This window comes from Myotis davidii, unplaced genomic scaffold, assembly GCF_000327345.1.
Source record: "Myotis davidii unplaced genomic scaffold, ASM32734v1 scaffold828, whole genome shotgun sequence".
In the NCBI taxonomy this organism is placed as follows: Eukaryota; Metazoa; Chordata; class Mammalia; order Chiroptera; family Vespertilionidae; genus Myotis; species Myotis davidii.
The window spans coordinates 205,037-221,764 of NW_006299391.1; the positions used below are offsets into that span (position 1 = coordinate 205,037).

At 58.0% G+C, this 16,728-nt stretch overlaps 1 protein-coding gene across 1 annotated transcript in view; it reads right to left on the reverse strand.

Annotated features, from left to right (window-relative positions):
• The window catches only part of SLIT3 (slit guidance ligand 3), a 532,520-nt gene that overhangs the window by 52,778 nt on the left and 463,014 nt on the right, over positions 1-16,728 (reverse strand). The window contains exons 13-15 of the mRNA XM_006774961.2: positions 7,590-7,733; positions 6,269-6,440; positions 1,300-1,303 (exon numbers count right to left, since the gene is read on the reverse strand). Coding sequence (XP_006775024.2) covers positions 1,300-1,303; positions 6,269-6,440; positions 7,590-7,733 — 320 coding nt within the window. The remainder of the gene's footprint in view (positions 1-1,299; positions 1,304-6,268; positions 6,441-7,589; positions 7,734-16,728) is intronic.

Consider the following 16,728-nt stretch of genomic DNA (forward strand, 5'->3'; position numbering starts at 1 on the left):
GCCATTTTATCGGACCCCTGGCTGGGCAGGGAGGGAGCCCCAGTCGCCCTCTCTGATGGACGCGGCTGCAGCGCCAGACTGGCCCGGCCCGGCTGCTGTCACCAGCCGTCTGCACTCTGTCATCCTTCCGGCAACCCGTTTGTGGAGCAGAAGTCACAGCTCCGCCATCACCCGATGACCATGGACCTGTCCAAGCACACGCCCAAAGCTCTCTTCCTCTCCCTCCAGTATCTCTAAGGCGGGCAGGATGAAAGAAAGAAGGAAAGGAGCAGGAAGAGGGAGGGGGGCCGCGGGAGGCCTGCCAGGCTCACCAGCTTGGAAAGAGAGTTATGTGGACAAGCGAAAGGTCATAAGTCATGAGTGGAGTCAAGAGGACATTGCCAGGCGCCGTGGGCGAAGACGGGGACCAGACACCGGCGGCTGGAAAATGCCAACTGTGCTAACGGTGCAACAGCTGTCCCAGGAAGCTCTCCCCGCTATTGTGAATGTAGCCATATGCCTGAGGCAGAGGGAGATGCCCGTGGCCCATTGGGCACAGCCTGGCCACAGCCTGCCAATGGGAGGGTACTATGATGGGCACACTCCCCCAGGCCTAGCTCTGGCACGGTGGGTGGCACCAAGGAGCTCAGAATGCCCCCCTGACCCTGTTCAGAGGGAAGGGGGTTTCTCCAGGCCCAAGGACTTGTTGTGTACCATATGGATCTTGGCATATTCACCCCAAGAGGAGGACCCATATAAACAGCGCTGCTTGCTCTCTTTCTTCCTCAAGTTATTTTCTATTAACAGAGGAAGCTTGAAAGGAAATGTTAAAAAAGGACGTTTCAATCCCCCATCAACTCAAGTCAAAGTCTTTTTGATTTTATGATTCAAGGCAATGGGACTGTCCACAGCTGGGAGGCTGAGGACTGCAGACATAAAGAACATTAGAACATTCACGCTGCCGTCAGGAGGCCCTGGGTAGGTCGGTGAACCTCTCTGAACCTTGATGTCCTCATCTGTACAATGGGACTTATCGACAGGGTTGTTGTGAAAACTGAACACGGTAGTGACTTTGAACAGCGCAGTGCCTGGTCCACAGGAGCGCTCAGTACACGGTGAGGGATTCAGAGAGATTCACAGGACTCCCGGGGACTCAGCCAGGCGGGCACGTGGCTGCGCGGTCACCTGAGAGGAGATAGTCAGTCACACATCCCCGGGGGAGCCCAGAGCCCGCTCCTGGGTCTAGAACAGGGTTCGGTTCCCACCATGGCTCTCTCTCCTGGGAGAGGGCACAGGCTCCATGACATGCACCATCAACACAATCCTCTGGTTACACTGGGTCCAGGATTTACCAAGAAACAAGCCGAATGGGAGGGGCCAAGACCCCTCTCCTCATTGTCAGACAGCAGGTGTCTGCACAGGCGTGTGGCACTGAACTAAGGCCATGGAAAGAACCTTCAGCCTCCATGTTAACTGCGCTTGAAGGCCAAGGGAACAGACTTCAGTCTGCCCGGGCCCAGGGCCCAAGTGCTCCTAAGGAGTAGGGGTCAGGTTCAGAGGAGTCTCTCAGGTTCCATCAAAGTCTTGGACTCACGCCCATGGCCCCATTCCCCTGCTCACATCCCTTCCCATAAAGATGGCGGGTGGGGGCGGGCCTAAGCACTGTGACCTTTGGGTTCACTACACTTGGGAAAATGACCTTGGGCTGGGCTTCTTCCCTGAAACAGTGGGGCATAGGCCTCGGGTGTACCCGCTCCCTCTGCGTGGAAGATACGACCGATGGTTTCTGAGCTTGGACCTGTCTCCTCTACCCGGCTGGCATCCAGACTAGATTTGGGGAGCGGCGGCTCCATTTGGGCGGGATGTGGATACACATCTTAGCCTGGCCTCAGGGTGCCTCTCCGCCCCTTTCCGCCCGTATCTCTCCCTGGAGGGGAGGCACTCAGCGGTGTGGAGACTCCCCCCTGCCCGAGGCTGCCCCGAGGGTCTGGCGGGTGCGGCTGCGGTGTCCGGAGCAGAGAGGTGTCCAGCGGTGCGGCGGCGGGCCATGCTGCAGGAGAGCGCGGGGCCTTCCGCGGTGCTTGACAGAACCATGTTCCGTTTCCATCGTTCCACCACATGGTTAGATCAAGCACAAAGGAAAGCCCCGCGGACCGGGCAGTCAGGTCAGGAAGCAGCGTCAGAGAGAGGACAGCTCAGTGGAAGCAGCGTGGAGAGGCGGGAGCCGGAGGAGGCCCCACGGAGCGTGATTAGTACCAGGAGTGGGGGCCACGGGAGCACTTCCGAAGACAGGAGACCCCCCGCCCCGAGCCCACCCCAGGAGAGACACTGGAGGGGGGGAAGGGAGGGGGGAGACCCAACACCTCCACTCAGGATGTCGGGGCAGAACGCACCCTTCCCCAGAGAATGAAAGCAGCAGGTGTCCGTCACGTCACAGCCTGAACTGAGCCTCTGCACCCCACGCGGTCACCCCTCTGATCCCAGACGACGCCAAACTCGGCGGAAGGGCCTGCTCTGTGCTCAGTCCCGAGGCACCCCCAGCAGAGCCTCCCCAACAGCCCGCCCAACCCCTTGCTAGAGACGCGCCACCATTCCCGGGGGCCTGGCAAAGCTGCCACGATCTCTAGGAAAAGCCCTCCGATGCGCCACAATTCAGGAGTCGCCTCAGTGTCCTTCAGGGTCCCCAGAAACCCCCTGGCTGACGGATGTCCCTCCCAGATTGCCCGAGATACAACGGGGGGTGGGGGGTGGTGGGGTGAGTCCGAGGGAAAACACACATTTCTAGCAAGGGAGGCAGAAGGAGGAGCCAATGGGGCCCCGGCACTGGGACGGAGACCCGCAGTCACAGGGCTCTGAGGACAGGGATTTCAGAGGAGGTGCCGGTGCTCCGAGGAGGGGTCTCTCTCAGACTAAGAGGAGGAAGGAGGGGAGGACACCAGTTCCTGATTTCTTCCATGTGAATCACGGGGTGGGGGTGGGGAGGCAACAACCAAGTATTTCGCATGCCAAGGCCCAGGTGAGGATGCTGGACTTTATGTCCCCGGGATCCTACAAGAGATGGGGGCAGCTTTCATGCACCTGCTGGCTCAGGACTCCCCCACCCCCACCCTCCAGCCACTGGGAGGAGACGTGTGTATCTGGAAGAGACCTGACCCAAGGCCAGGTGACCGCCACCCCCCCTGCCCTGCCGTGTTGGAGGGACGGGGTCACTGTCCTTCCACAGTGTGCTTTTGGGACGAGACCGTCTCAGCATCTGGACGTGCACAGGTGTCTGCAGTGGGTGGCCAGGCAGCCAAGGGCACCGCGCAGCTCTGGGTCTGGCCCCTGGTCTTCCCAAGCCCTCCCCTCTGACCGACCAGAGTTGGCCACTGTCATTCAGACCCAACCCCGCTTGGACCCCAGACAGGCAGGGCTCTGTAAGTGCTCTGGTTTGGGGATCTGGCGCTCAGGCGTGATAGGCCCTGGGGGCCACAGCAGGGACACAGCCCGCTCCTGCCCCAGCTCCCAGCCTGAACACCAACGAGGCTTTCCTGCTCTCTGGTCTCCTCAATGACAGCCAGGGGAGGGGCCAGGGCGAAAGCGATGGAGTCTCCACAGCCCGTCAGAGCTGGGCGTCAGAGCTTGTCCCTTCTCCCGTGCGGCTCCGTCTCTCCCTCTCTGGCAGGGCCTGGTGAGCCGGGGGCTCTAAAGCTCTAATTCCCTGAGTGCCACGCTGTCGGCCACCTTTGCACATCTGGTGTCTCCACCTCTGGACTTTTCGCCAGGAGAGTTGCCTCTTGCTGCCGGGTGCCCACACACACAGTGGCAGGGGTGGGGCGGCGGGGGGGAGAAGGAGGGAAGACAGCATCTTCCAACTGCCCGTGCTCCCTGGGGTGGGCTCGGGGTCCCCACAGCCAGACAGCGCCCTTCCGGGAGGACGTACTCAGGCGGTCAGATCACCCCAGCTGGCAGTCTCTGCCTCTAGCCTGACCTGCTGCCCAGGGAGGTGGGCGCAGCTGATGGAGCAGACGCAGGGCTGCTGGAAGCCCAGGCCCACCATGAGGGGCTTTATGTGCTGCAGGAGCCGCCCTCAAATTGGCTCCTAATTACATCAGCTGCCTCTGCAGTGGGGCGCTTTTAGGGGGAAGTAAAACGCAGAGTTATTATCTGTCAAATCCACTACGTGTCACCTGCCCCTCCTCCTTTCTTCCTGGAAACAGCGCTAGGGCCCTGGCTCTGCTGCCCAGCATCTCCCGGAGCCCAGGCCTCTGGGGCTCAGCAGCTCTCCCTCTCCCTCCTCTGCAGCTCAGAAAACAGAAGCATGCAGCATGCTCTTGCTTTCTCTGCCTTCAGAGCAATAATAGAGGGAGGGATGTCCATCATGTCTGCTTAGTATGGATTAAAACAAGATATTAAGAGAGGGTCAGGCCAGGGGCCGCCCTTTGTCCTTGTCTGTTGCACGTGTATTTCCCACCATTCCTTCCCCACACAGACAAGCAGCGATCCTGTCGTGCAGAGGCAGGTAGGCTGGGGCGAAGCTAGAGTCAGAGCCAGGCTCCACCGCCCTGTGTCCTGGGTCTACTTGCTACTTTCTCTTTCTCCTACTTGCCCCTCCCCCCCATCCCAGCCTATAGTCACGCCTGTGTCCCTGGGGGATGCCAGTCTCAGACCCTGCCCCCCAGAACCCGGGCATCGATCTGGAGCCCGACACCAAACAGGACCCCGTGAGAGAGACTGGGGGTCGGTTGGCACCTGCCTTCCTCTCCCTCTGATTGCCCCTCTTCTTGAGCACAGCTGCCTGTCAGAGCGAATGAACACGGCCGTGGCCAGACAGGCTGGGGACGGAGGGGACGGTGTCAGTCAGGAGGAGAGGCCCCCAGGAGGATGGTTGAGCCTCAGGGGCAGCCCTGGGGGGAGGAACTTCAGACAGGGTTCAGGGGTGGGGTGGAGGGAGAAGCCATGAGACTGGGAAAGACAGTCATTCAAGCAGCTGGTCCTCCTTCCCAAATGCTCTTCTCTCCCAGATGCAGCGAGGAGCAAGCTAGACCGGGGTCCGGCCCCGCCTCCACCATGGCTGGCTGTGACCTCGGGGTGCCTGTCACCTCTGAGCCCTGGGCTCCCTCTGCTGCAGGGCGGGGCCCGTCCTGCTGGCCACACAGGACTCTGGGAAGAACCAAGCAGAGCAGGCGGCACAGTGCTCACCAGGGCGAGAAACTGCTCCCCAAGCAGACGTGCTGCTCTGAGGAGACCACCGGGAGCAGCGCCTCCTAGTGCCCAGACCCCCTGTGACCCCCAAGCCTCTCCAGGTGTTTGCTGCTGTTGAAAAAATAAAAATAAAACAGCTGAAGTCATGCACGTGCTGGCTTTTCTGGAGACGTGGACTCAGGGGTCTGACTTGGAGGACAGGAAGGGCTTGCCGGCAGCAGAGGCCTGCCCTGGGGCCCTCTCCAGGCCGCCCAGCTGGCACTGCCCGGGAAAATGCGCTTCCGCACGGCGCTCTGGGGCGGGGAGAGGCGAGGTTCTTGCTGACACGCGGATTGTGAGGCTGGTGCAGCATCTCAGCACGTCCTATCAATCTCTTACCGCTGGGAACGCAATGCGGCTTGGTGATTTTTTTCCAGGAGCAAATGACACAAATGACAGTCATCTTTAACTGCCCATTCCCCTAACTACTGGGTCAAGGAGAGCGACCTCCCTTTCCAGGAAGAGCTGAGAGCCCCTGCCATTCAGCCGGTGTCTCTCCCGGGGCAGTGGGGAGCGAGGTGGCAGAGGGAGCCTGGGGACCAGAGGGCAAGGCTTGCTTTTCTCTGGCGATCAGAGTTACCAGTCTGGCGGGGGGAGCTGGCAAAAATGTCTGTGAAAACTGTAATCCACTGTGGTTGAAGGGCTGCACCAGGTGGTCTTAGAGGGGAGCAAGAGGCCCCCAAGATTGTATGCTGCCTGCAGCCTGGCCTGTGGAATACCTCTCTACCTGCCACTTGGGGAGCACGCTTTAGACACAAGGAAAAAAATGCGTAAAAAGCACGCCCCAATCTCTAGCTTCCACCTAGCCCCGGAGATACGCTGCTGCCTGGGCTCCGTCTCTCCTGAAACCACGCATCCCCCTGCCACCCCCCTCCCCGCCCCATGATTTTACTGTGTGTGTGTGTGTTTTATTTTAAATCCATAAGGTAATTGGTTTTCTGCAGGACTAACTGAATTTCCCCAATTTAATTTGCAAAGCTGCTCCCAGGAGCCACTGCAGCTCGCTGTCCTCCAGATCGGATTACGGGCCTCCAGGGACACCGAGGGGAGGTGGGCCGGCCCTAACCTGATTACCTGAGCAGCGGAACTTCTTGCTCTTGACCTGGCTGATGCGCTTGTTGGCCAGGCGCCTGGGGCTGCTGCAGCGCGCCCCGCTGGTCTCGATGGGGTTGTCCTGGAGGTAGTCCGCCAGCCACTTCAGATGGCAGTCGCACACAAACGGGTTTTGGGCTAAATGGCTGGGAGGGGGAGGGGCGCTCATCAGGAGTGACCTGTGGTGCCCACACCACCCCCTCCCGCCTGGTGCTGGGCCCTGGCCATCCAGTGTCTGGATCCCTCCCTCATCACCCCAGGAGGCCTGGGGGGACACGGGCTGCTTCCAGAGGGGACCAGAGAGGGGCTGGGGACTCGGCCTCGCCCACTCTGGGCAAGACCTGCCACGGATCCCCCCCTCCCCCCCGCCCCAACCCTCACCCACGCCAATCCTGATGGGCAAAGCAAGCTGCAGGCCTAGGGTGTGTGCGTAGAGAAGACTGTGTTTCACGTCTCTGAGCTCTGCCACACAGGCGCATAAGGCAGCTGGCAGGGCGACGGGCACATGGGGGTGTTCTATAAAAAGCAGCGGCACGGCTGCTGTCATCGCGCCGTCGTGAGCGGCACAGTGGCCTCACTCTCCTTGGCTCAGTAAGAAGACCCTGCAGAGCTGCACACGGTGCCTGGCACGTGGTAGGGGGCCAATAGGTAGCAGCTGTTCCTGCTCTTTATTGGTTCCTGTCTCTTGCTACGGGCCAAGAGCCAGATGACTCAGACGCCCCAGGCTCACGGCCAGGCCACCGGCTGGGGTGAGGGTCTCAGCGTGGGGCTGGAGCATCAGAAACATGGCCTGAGACCTGACCTGTGCTAGATGGTCAGCGATCTCACGGACCTATCTGTGAATGTGTGCAGTGCTTGGGAGTGAGGAACTGCTCCCAAGGCGGGAGGTGAAATACTCCCAGGGTGCCCGTATCAGAAGGTAGCCGGGGTGGGGGTGGGGCTCGGTAGTGGTGGGTTATCCTCAGAGAATATACTGGCTGCAGTGAATAAGAGAGCAGTTGAGGGGCAACTCTGCCTGGATTCAAATCTGGATTCTCACTAGCTGTGCAACCTTGAGTAAGTTACCTAACCTCTCTGAGCCTCGGTTTCCTCTCACAGAATCGGGGGATCATAATAGCACCTACCGCAAAGGGTTGCTATGAGGCTTAGAGGTTTGTATCCAGGGGAAGAACCAAGTGTGGCGCCCTGCATGGTGTGAGCTCAGAACAGGGGAGCTGTACCGGTTGGTGCCCACTCTGCCCTCAAGCGGGGGTCCCCATGGCCATGTGCGGTCCCTGCGGCCTGGGCGTACTCACAGCGTCTGGATGGCCTGCAGAGGGGCGAAGAGCCCCTTGCTGATGGTCTGCAGCTTGTTGTCATAGAGGGAGAGGAGGTTGAGGTTCTGCAGGTCCTGGAACGTGTTCACCCGCAGGCAGTTGATCTTGTTGGCATTGAGGAGGCTGCAAGCACAGGAGAGGCAGGTGACTCGCTGACCCTGGGCGTCAGCCGTGGGCCCAGGGCTGATGCAGGGACTGGGCTGCAGAGCTCCCTCGCTCTCCTCGCAGCCGGGCTCCTGCTGCTGAGCAGAGAGAGAGGGTCTCGCCTTCCTGTGGCCACAGACACTTAGAAGATGCCTGGGCATGGCAGTGGGCATGCCGAGGCACCATGGCCGCTGTCCCACCCTCTGCCATCATCTGGAGCCTCCCCTCGAGCCCGTGCCCGGGAGGAAGGCTGGAGATGGTGCCCACGTGCGTGGCTTTCTGCTCTAGAATGCAGAGGTTCCAGGACTAAAAAAAAAAAATCATATGCACAACTGTTTCCAAGCTGTAGTTGACGGGCTAAAGGCCATTCTGATGCAGAAAAGTCCTTGGTTCTTTGGGATCACTTATTCCACTGGAAATCTGATGAAGCTATAAAGCAGTGCTTCTCAACCTTCCGGCCCTTTCAATACAGTTCCTCGTGTTGTGACTCAACCATAAAATTATTTTCGTTGCTACTGCATAACTGTAATGTTGCTACTGTTATGAATCGTCATGTAAATATCTGATATGCAGGATGGTTTTAGGCGACCCCTGTGAAAGGGTCGTTCGACCCCCAAAGGGGATCACGACCCACAGGTTGAGAACCGCTGCTCTAATGTATTTAATACAAACCACACACACACACACACACACACACACACACACACACTCAAGTTCAAGACATTTTTCCGATGGTCTTAGGCGACTCCTGTGAACGGGTCGTTCGACCGCCAAATGGCTCGCGACCCACAGGTTGAGAACCGCTGCTATAGAGCATCCTCCCAGAAAGCACACATCTATGGGTGGGCTTGTATTGCACTGTTTTCTCTCTCTCTCTCTCTCTCTCTCTCTCTCTCTCTCTCTCTCTCTCCCCCCCCCCCCCATAGAAACATGCCTTTTAGGTGGAACTCAGTCCATCCACCACAGGCGATGCTGTGAGGGGTCAGGGAGTTTTCCAGATGCAGCTGGAAAGTCAAGCAAATTCGGGTCCCCTTAGGACCCACACTCCCCAGACTGACTGGTGGTGCCCTTGCCACTGGCTTAAAGTAACCTCCCAGTCCCTCTGAAAGGGAAGCAGGGGAGGGGGAACCAAACTAACCAGCTGAACGTGGAAGTTTCAAAATTCCTATTTTCAGGGCTGGCCCAGAGCTTCCCTCGTGGGGAGCAACCCACGAGGCTCATGACAGACTGTCTTGTCTCCGGAGGCCCTTGATGCCAGGGTCCCCGGGGCTTCCGCTGGCAGAGGTGGGGCTGCCTTGGCGGCGGAATCATCTGTGCCACCTGTTCCTGCTGCAGCCGGTGTGCGGGCAACTGCGGCCGTGACAAGTGGAGGAACTGCCTGTGTAATCTGGCAAATAATGGGCAGGGTCCCCAGGGCTCGCCCAGATGTCCTCCTGCCTCACGCTGGAAAGGAGCTCGTGTTGCTGGAACACGTCTCGTGTTTGCCAAAGTGCCTCGTATTCTCACAGTAACCTGGGCAGATGGGCAGAGCGCGCCTCTCAAGTCACAGGCGGGGAAACCGCGGCTGAGTGGGGAGGGGCCTGCCTGAGGTCACACGCTGGGAGTCGTTATGATCACTGGGGCTGCAGAGGGACCGTGTCTTCTGTATGAAGGCCTCACCTCCTGCCCACGTCTAACCCCTTTGTAGCCCCCTCGCCCTAGAATTTCCTGTGCTTTATAGATCACATTATAGTCGAGGCTCCTCCATGTGGGGCATTCTGAGAAGGATGCCAGGGAGCAGAGAAACAGGGAGCAAAGCTAGAGAGCCCGCAGGGCCAAGCAGCCAAGAGTCAGGGACAAATGGACCCTACATACACACACACACACACACACATACACACACACACACACACACTTTTTGATTGGTTTGTTTAAAACAAGAAGTATGTGGTAAATGACTCGTTCCAAACTTTGATATTCAGGGCCTCCCGAGGGCACTGTCTGGGCTGGCGAATAGTGAACCATTTAGCGAAGAGGCCCACTCTGAGGTGCCGTCCGATGGCCCAAGGATAGGATCCTCCCTGCAATACAGTGCACCATCCCACATGTAAATATGTTCATTCAGTCCTCCCAGTGTTTAACCCCCCCTCTCTCCCCCCTTGTCTCTCTCTCCCTCCCTCCCTCTCCCTCCCTCCCTGAAATCAATCAAAATAACATCTGCCGCTTAAGGTGACGGGCCCTCCCCACGCCACATTTTGAAAAAAAATTCAGAATCTGGGTCCCCTGGAGGCAGCTATGGAGTGGCTGCCCCTTTCGATAGAACATATGCCCTGTTTGCCACAGTCCTCACTTCTCCCTATTGTCTTCCCTTCACTATTCCATCTACCTTGCCTGCCTGTGTAGGCATTTAGATTTGAGACGCTAGTGCAGATGCATAAGCCCAATTGCAGGGCTTGGTTCTGGGGAGTGCAGGACGCTGGTCAAGGCAACCGTGACCTGCCTTGAAAGAATCCAAACTGCATCCACTCTGGCACCCTCTGCTCCCCTCAGAATTCCTGGGGCTTCTTTTTCAGACCCAGATGCTTTCTCATTCCCTGCTGCTTCCAGATCTCTCGGCATGGGGTGCTATCTCGAGGATGTGAGGTGTCTCACCACCCAGGCTGGCAGAATGACTCGCCGACAGCACGGCGGGTGGCCTGCGTGGAGCAGGAGCTCAGGGAAACACGAAGGGCGCTGGCTTGGTCCCCTTTGCTCTCCCAGGATGCCTGGCTCCTCAGGCACGACTCGGGGGTGCAGGGAGAGGCAACATTAAGCTGTGTATCCAGATCGAGGTGCCGGCGGCCTCACTGATCCCAGCCCGGGGGAGGCCTGACAGCAGGTCCCTCCTCTCTCCTCGGGAGGAAGGCTGGCAGCCACTCCTCCCCTCTGCTCCATGCATGGAACACGGACAAGTCGGGGGGCATTTAAGAAATACCCAGTCATGGAGCAAATAGAGAGCACACAGCTATTGGAAAGGGCATTCAGCAGCTTGACAAGAAGGCCTGAGCACAGGCCTTCTCCCTCCTCACTGCAGGGACTGACGCACCCTCTTTCTTGATCTGCCCTGGTTCTCGCCCCTGAGACATGATGACAATCATGAGTCATCTCGGGAGACCACGGTCTGTGTGCAGCCCCGTGCCACGCACTCTCCATAGTCCTTTCTGTGCCATATTTCCTCTCACCCGCATTTTGCCGATGAGGAAACCGAGGGTCAGGGTGGGCCCCCCAGGTGTAAATGAAGCTCCAGCCACTCGACTCCACAGCTCATCTCTGACCCACTACGTACAATCCATATTCTCTCCTCCTGGCCGATGGAAGGGGTTCCCGTCCCTGGGGAGGGGCGCTTTTGCCTGGCTCTGGAATGCACTGGGTGCGCCTCAGGTGGACGGGGTCTGGTTGGGTCTGAAAGATACTGCTGGCCTCTGGGTTGTGTAGAGGCACCTTAGGAAGGGCTTGGCACCAAGTTGGCAGACGGGCTGCTCAGCACACGGCCATGGGCACAGAGGGGCCGGTCTTCACTGATGGTTCGCTCCTGCACCATGCAGGGCTGCAGCCTTTAGGGACCACTGGCTACATGCTGATTTGGGGGGTGGGTGTGCTCGTCTGTGCTCCCCTCTCCTGAGCTCTCAGTCTCCTCTGGGCAGGCCAGGGGACAACGATGAAGCAGAGACGACGGCCTCCCTCATGGAAGAAGGGGCGCTCCAGCTTGCCATGGTCAAGAGGCTGCTGGTATGCGAGCTCAGAACTTGGACGCCCCAACTGGCTCCCAGCTTGATGGACTTACAGTTGGAACCAGAGAGTCAGGGGGCTGGGGGCATGTCATGTTCATAACTATTTCCCCAGAAGCAGATCCAACCATGCTGTGGGAACACCTGCTCCCAGACCCAGCACCCAAGGGAACCTCATGGTCATATAAACAAAAGGGAGGGCATGCTGCAAGGATCAGGCCAGGTGAACATCTGTGGTCACAGGACCTAACAGGTGATATGCCAGGTCATAGCTAACAGGTAATAAGTTCTATGTGTGGCCAGGCACTCGCCACGTGCCTGTCCAATATTAACTTCCGGAAGCTCCCCACAGCCCTACGAAGTAAGTGTTCTCTCCACCTGACAGAGGGCACCCCTGGGACTCAGAGAGCACAAGTGCCTTTGCCCAAAATTGCACAATTAGCAACTGGTAGATTGAGAGCTCGATCCATGTCACCTAAGCCCACAGACTTTACTCCTGGCCACCGTGCCCCCGACGCTCAGCCCTCTCCCACTAAGGGACCGGGAATCCCAGAGGGCGTCTGGGAGGTGTGGGCCTCATCCTCCCAGCCACTCCTAGCCACTTAGTAATGAGTCCATCACAGAGCCAAACCAAAAGAGCTGGGCTTCACAGAGGAGATGAAGGCGAAGGGCGCCACCTCCTAAATTCACTTCCCAGGGTAGCTCTGCCGGCACCCACCGACCCTTCTTGGAGCACTTTCGGCGTCCACATATGTTCCGTGTCAAGAGGGATTAGCGCTCAGCCCATCGACTAACCAACACAACACGCTGCAAAGAGATAATCCTTTCCAGGAGCTGCGCCTGCAGGCAAAGCCAGGCAGGAACCAGGAGCCACTGGGGACCAGGGCTTGGAGCTGGGGGGCGTGGACCAGCCCATCCTGCTGAGGAGGGCTCCAGCCTCCTGAGCCTCCCGGCCTCCTGTCCTCCTCCTGCGGGGGGATGGGCCTGGCTGGGCAGGAAAGCTCCCAGGAGCTCATCACTCCGCAGCTTGCACTTCACTCGCTCAGGTCCAGGCAATACGGGGAGATGGACCACAGGAGGGGAGTGAGGTCCACCCTGATCAGCGAGAAGCACCCACCACACCCAGTCTCCCAAAGAGGCCACAGGTGATATGCCAGGTCATAGCGACTACCCTGGGCCGGATCTTTTCATTGCTGATCCCCCTGGGCCCCACAGCCTTGGCTGCTAGGCTGGGAAAACACAGACATCTGGGGTCAGGTTTAAGGATGACTTGCATTCAAATCACCGTGGCAACGCCAGTGGTCCACATGTGGCTTCAGTGGCCCAGAGCTATCTTTCCCGGGTGTTCATATCCTCATGGGTGCCGTGGGCCGCGGCAGTGGCCTCTCTCCTCCTGGGATAGGGAGCTTGTGTGGAAACGCCGAGTGCAAACTCCAAACTCCGCAGTGCAGGGCCTTCTCTGAAAGCTGGTGCCAAGGAGGAGCGCAGCAGCTCCTCCCCGGAGAACAGGGAAGCCCCTCCAGGAAAGGGGGGCAAAGGGCGGGCCCAGGCTCCTGCCAGGGCGGGCTTCACGGCGCTCCTGTTCCTAACTGAGGCTAAGGAGTCACTTGCTGCTTCACACACACTCAGATGCAGGTACACGGGAGGAAAGACGGCACCCACAACCGCAGGGCATGGAACACTTTCTTATAAAGGCTCTTTGTGGTTACACACAGACCTCTGTGTATCCGGGCAGTATTCCGCACCATCACACATCGGCATAAATGGTTAGTGAGGGCACCCATTAGGGGAGCTCCTCTGGACTCCTGATTAAGCTGCCGGATAGAGAGTCAAACCTCCCTCATTAATTTGTCTTCATCTTTAAAAAAATTTCTCTACAATTAACCTTCTGCCATCATGAATTTCTTTATCCATTAATTGTAGTGAGAGCCACTCTCCCGCCTTAGAACAAACATGCTCTCATCCTTCCCCTATGAAATATGGGGGATTTATTCTGACCTTTGGTAGCTTACTGAGGCCTGACCCGGGAGGAGCTTGGTGATGCCTGGCGCTGTGAGATCGAGGGACTCTGACCTGCCCAGAACCTCCTCTGCTCTGTGCATGGGTGTTCTGGGCCAGGTCATGCTACACACTCACTAGAGGACACGGGGAGCCCTCCTAGTCCAACAACGGCAAGGAGACTGTCCACATCTCTCCTGATAATGACTGCACCGCTGGCCACTGGTTGTCATGGTGATGCCGGATGCAGGGGAAATTGCAAATGCAGCAATGCCATCGGGTGGCCGGTCGGAAAAACAGGATCTCCTTCAGCTCCACAGACTCAGGGGGGCCCTGGGGGTAGGGTGCACACAGCTGGGCTCTCCCAAGGCAACCAGCAGGAAGCTGAGATCCGGAGAGCCGGGGGAGCCCTCACCTGTTCTCAGGGAACCAAGGGACCTCCCCCTGGTGCCACGGGCTTGTCCCTCCACCCCCCAACAGCAAGTGGGGGAGGGGAGAAGGGAACCTGCCTATTGATGGCTACCTGGTTACTAGTAAGTCCTTTAAGAGGAGTCCACCATTCACTCAGTGACCAAGCATGGATGGTCCCAGACTTGAATCTCCCCAAGGGCTTTCCTTAGGAAGCTCCGGTGCACAGAAGGAAGAACTCCTCCCTCCAGGATGAGTCAGAGAGCATGTCTGCCTCTACTGCCGGGAGCATCCTCAGCCTCTCTCTCTCCCCAGTTTAAGGACCCGCAGGTCCTCAATCGCCATCTCTGAGGGCTCAGGGGGAGCATCGGTGGGGCGGCGACCCCTGGCCAAAGCACGTTCCATGGAGACAAGGTACCCATTGCAAGAGGAACTGACCACAGCCCCTTCCTCCTGGGCGGAGTCAGTGAGGATTCCTGTCCTGGGTTTCCCCAGCTAGTTCTGCAGACTTGCTGTGCCTGGGTCTGCAGCAGGAGTCTCTGGCATGGATTCTGGTATCAGACTTATGTTCTGACGATGGCCAGGTCACTCAACCCTCCAGTGCCTCAGTTTCCCCATCTGTAAAGTGGGCTTCCATCATTTCTGTAACCATGCGATCGGATGGTGCACGTGATGTTCCCGGGCACAGGCCCCAGAACACATTAAGCATTCAGTAAAAGCAAGCGCATTTATTAGCAGCAGCGGCGATACCAGGGAAACAGCTGGCGAGGGAAAGTGAGCTGTAGGGAGTGACGTTTTGCTCGCTGCCCGGTAATTGGCATGTTGCTTGGCAAACTCTGAGATCCTCAAATGGTCTTGTCTGCCTTCCAAGAAAATCAAACAACAGGTGCCTGCCTTGTCTTAACTGATTCCAGCCCCAAGACAGTCTGGTTTGGTTTAAGACCTCCTGGAGCAGGCTTCACATTGGATGTGGCCAGAGTTCCACAAGAGCGTCCACCTCCAGTGACGGCCGGCCCCAGGTGAGTGGCCTTTCTACGCACACCACGCAATCACTACATGGTACTCTTTTCCCCGGGGGAGGGGAAGAGAGAGGGGTGGTCACAGCATAGCCTTCAGATGCCCATCAGAGGAGGAAGTGACCTCTTTTCTTGCTTGAGGGAGGATTGACCCTTGAGCTGCAAGGTGAGGGATTGTGGGGGGGCACTCCGCGGGCTGTGCACCCAGGATCACCAACTCCATGAAGTCCCAGGAGCCCAGGAGCCTGAGGGGCAGAGGGATGGAGAGGAGCTAGAGCACACCCCTGCTTCCGGCGAGGAAGAGATGGAGGGAGCCTGGGACAGGTCATGTCTCCGGTTGTCCAACTGCTCCCGTCCTTGGAGTTGGGGGCATGTGCCAGTGTCCTCCCTTGGATTCTGAGATGTCTCAGGTCTCAGCAGTTTTGGAGGCAGTCTCTAAGCACAATCCTCGTTCAGATGGGCACCTGACTCCCTCCCCAGCCCCCTGCTTGAAGTTGACTGGCTGCCCCGAGTATAATGAGGGTCGGTGCTAATAACTGATGAACGTGCGTTGGTGCAGTGAATGTCTGCAGGAACTGACGCTGTTCAGAATAAGCACAGGGAGACATACCAGCTATTTTGAAAATGATGCAGGAAGGTGTATGCATCCCAGGCTGGCAAGTTTGGTGGGAAGGCTGAAACGTTTAGAGAATGGGGGAGGGGAGGGCAGGCAGGACAGCGATGACCATGCACCCACTTTCTTAGTGGCAGCATCGGGACAGGTGCCCAAAGGGAAATAGCCAAGGTCACTCCATGGGGGAAGGCGTGGCTTTGTGATGAGTGGAGAGACAGAGAGAGGAGAAAAAACACAAACCTCTCGCAAAGAGCCTGGGAGTCCAAGGAGAGGAAATTACTGACTGCCAGGGCATTCTAATCAGAGCCTTCTTATCAGAACGTCTCCCCGTCTAACGAGGAGAAAGCCAGTCTCCAGCGGGCTGAGCGCTAACTTAGATCTAATCAGGCCTCCTTCCAACGCTCAGCAGGCCAAACCCCGTGGCGGGGACCCTTGCTGGTCCTTTCTGCAAACAGCTGGCCAGAGCTGTGTCAACCTTAGTCGTGTGTGTGTGTGTGTGTGTGTGTGTGTGTGTGTGTGTGTGTGTGTGTGTACATGCGCGCACGTGTGCTTTTTCTTTTCTCCCAGCTACTCAGCTCCATCTGCTTAAAATCATAATGTGAAGCTGGAGTTGCCTGCTTGGCCCAAGAAAAGCCCTGCCAGTCTATTAACCCCTGACAGCTGCAGCTCCAAGCTGGGATACATTTCCTCTTTTAAAAACACACATTTATCCAACCTTCGCCGTGTGCCATGTACAGTGCTCGGCTCCTGGACGCACGCTACGTTTCTCCTTCACACACGCAAGGGCATTTTCCTCCTCACACCAAACCCAGAGTGTAAAAGGACATCGGAAAGGCTCCTGCCCCAGCCCATGGAACACAACATCCCCCCCATCCACCTCGAGGCCGATGCTATGGTTACTCTTCTTTCAAGGGAATAATCGCTACAGTTAACTGGCCTTATGGTGGCGGCCGTTTCTTTGCCACAAGCAGAGAACACCATCTGTGAATCACCCAGCGCCCCGCGGGGCCCTGTCCTGTCCTTCTAACAAACGGCCTCCCAGACCCTCGGAGGGCTAGGACCCCTGAATACGAACGTGCCCCGCAGCGAGGCGGACACGAGACAGAGCAGAGGGAGACTCAGAGAGAAGGCCAGCCTTCCCCTTGCTCTCAGCCTGCCGCTCTGATGGACGTGCTGCCTGGAAGCTGGCTGGC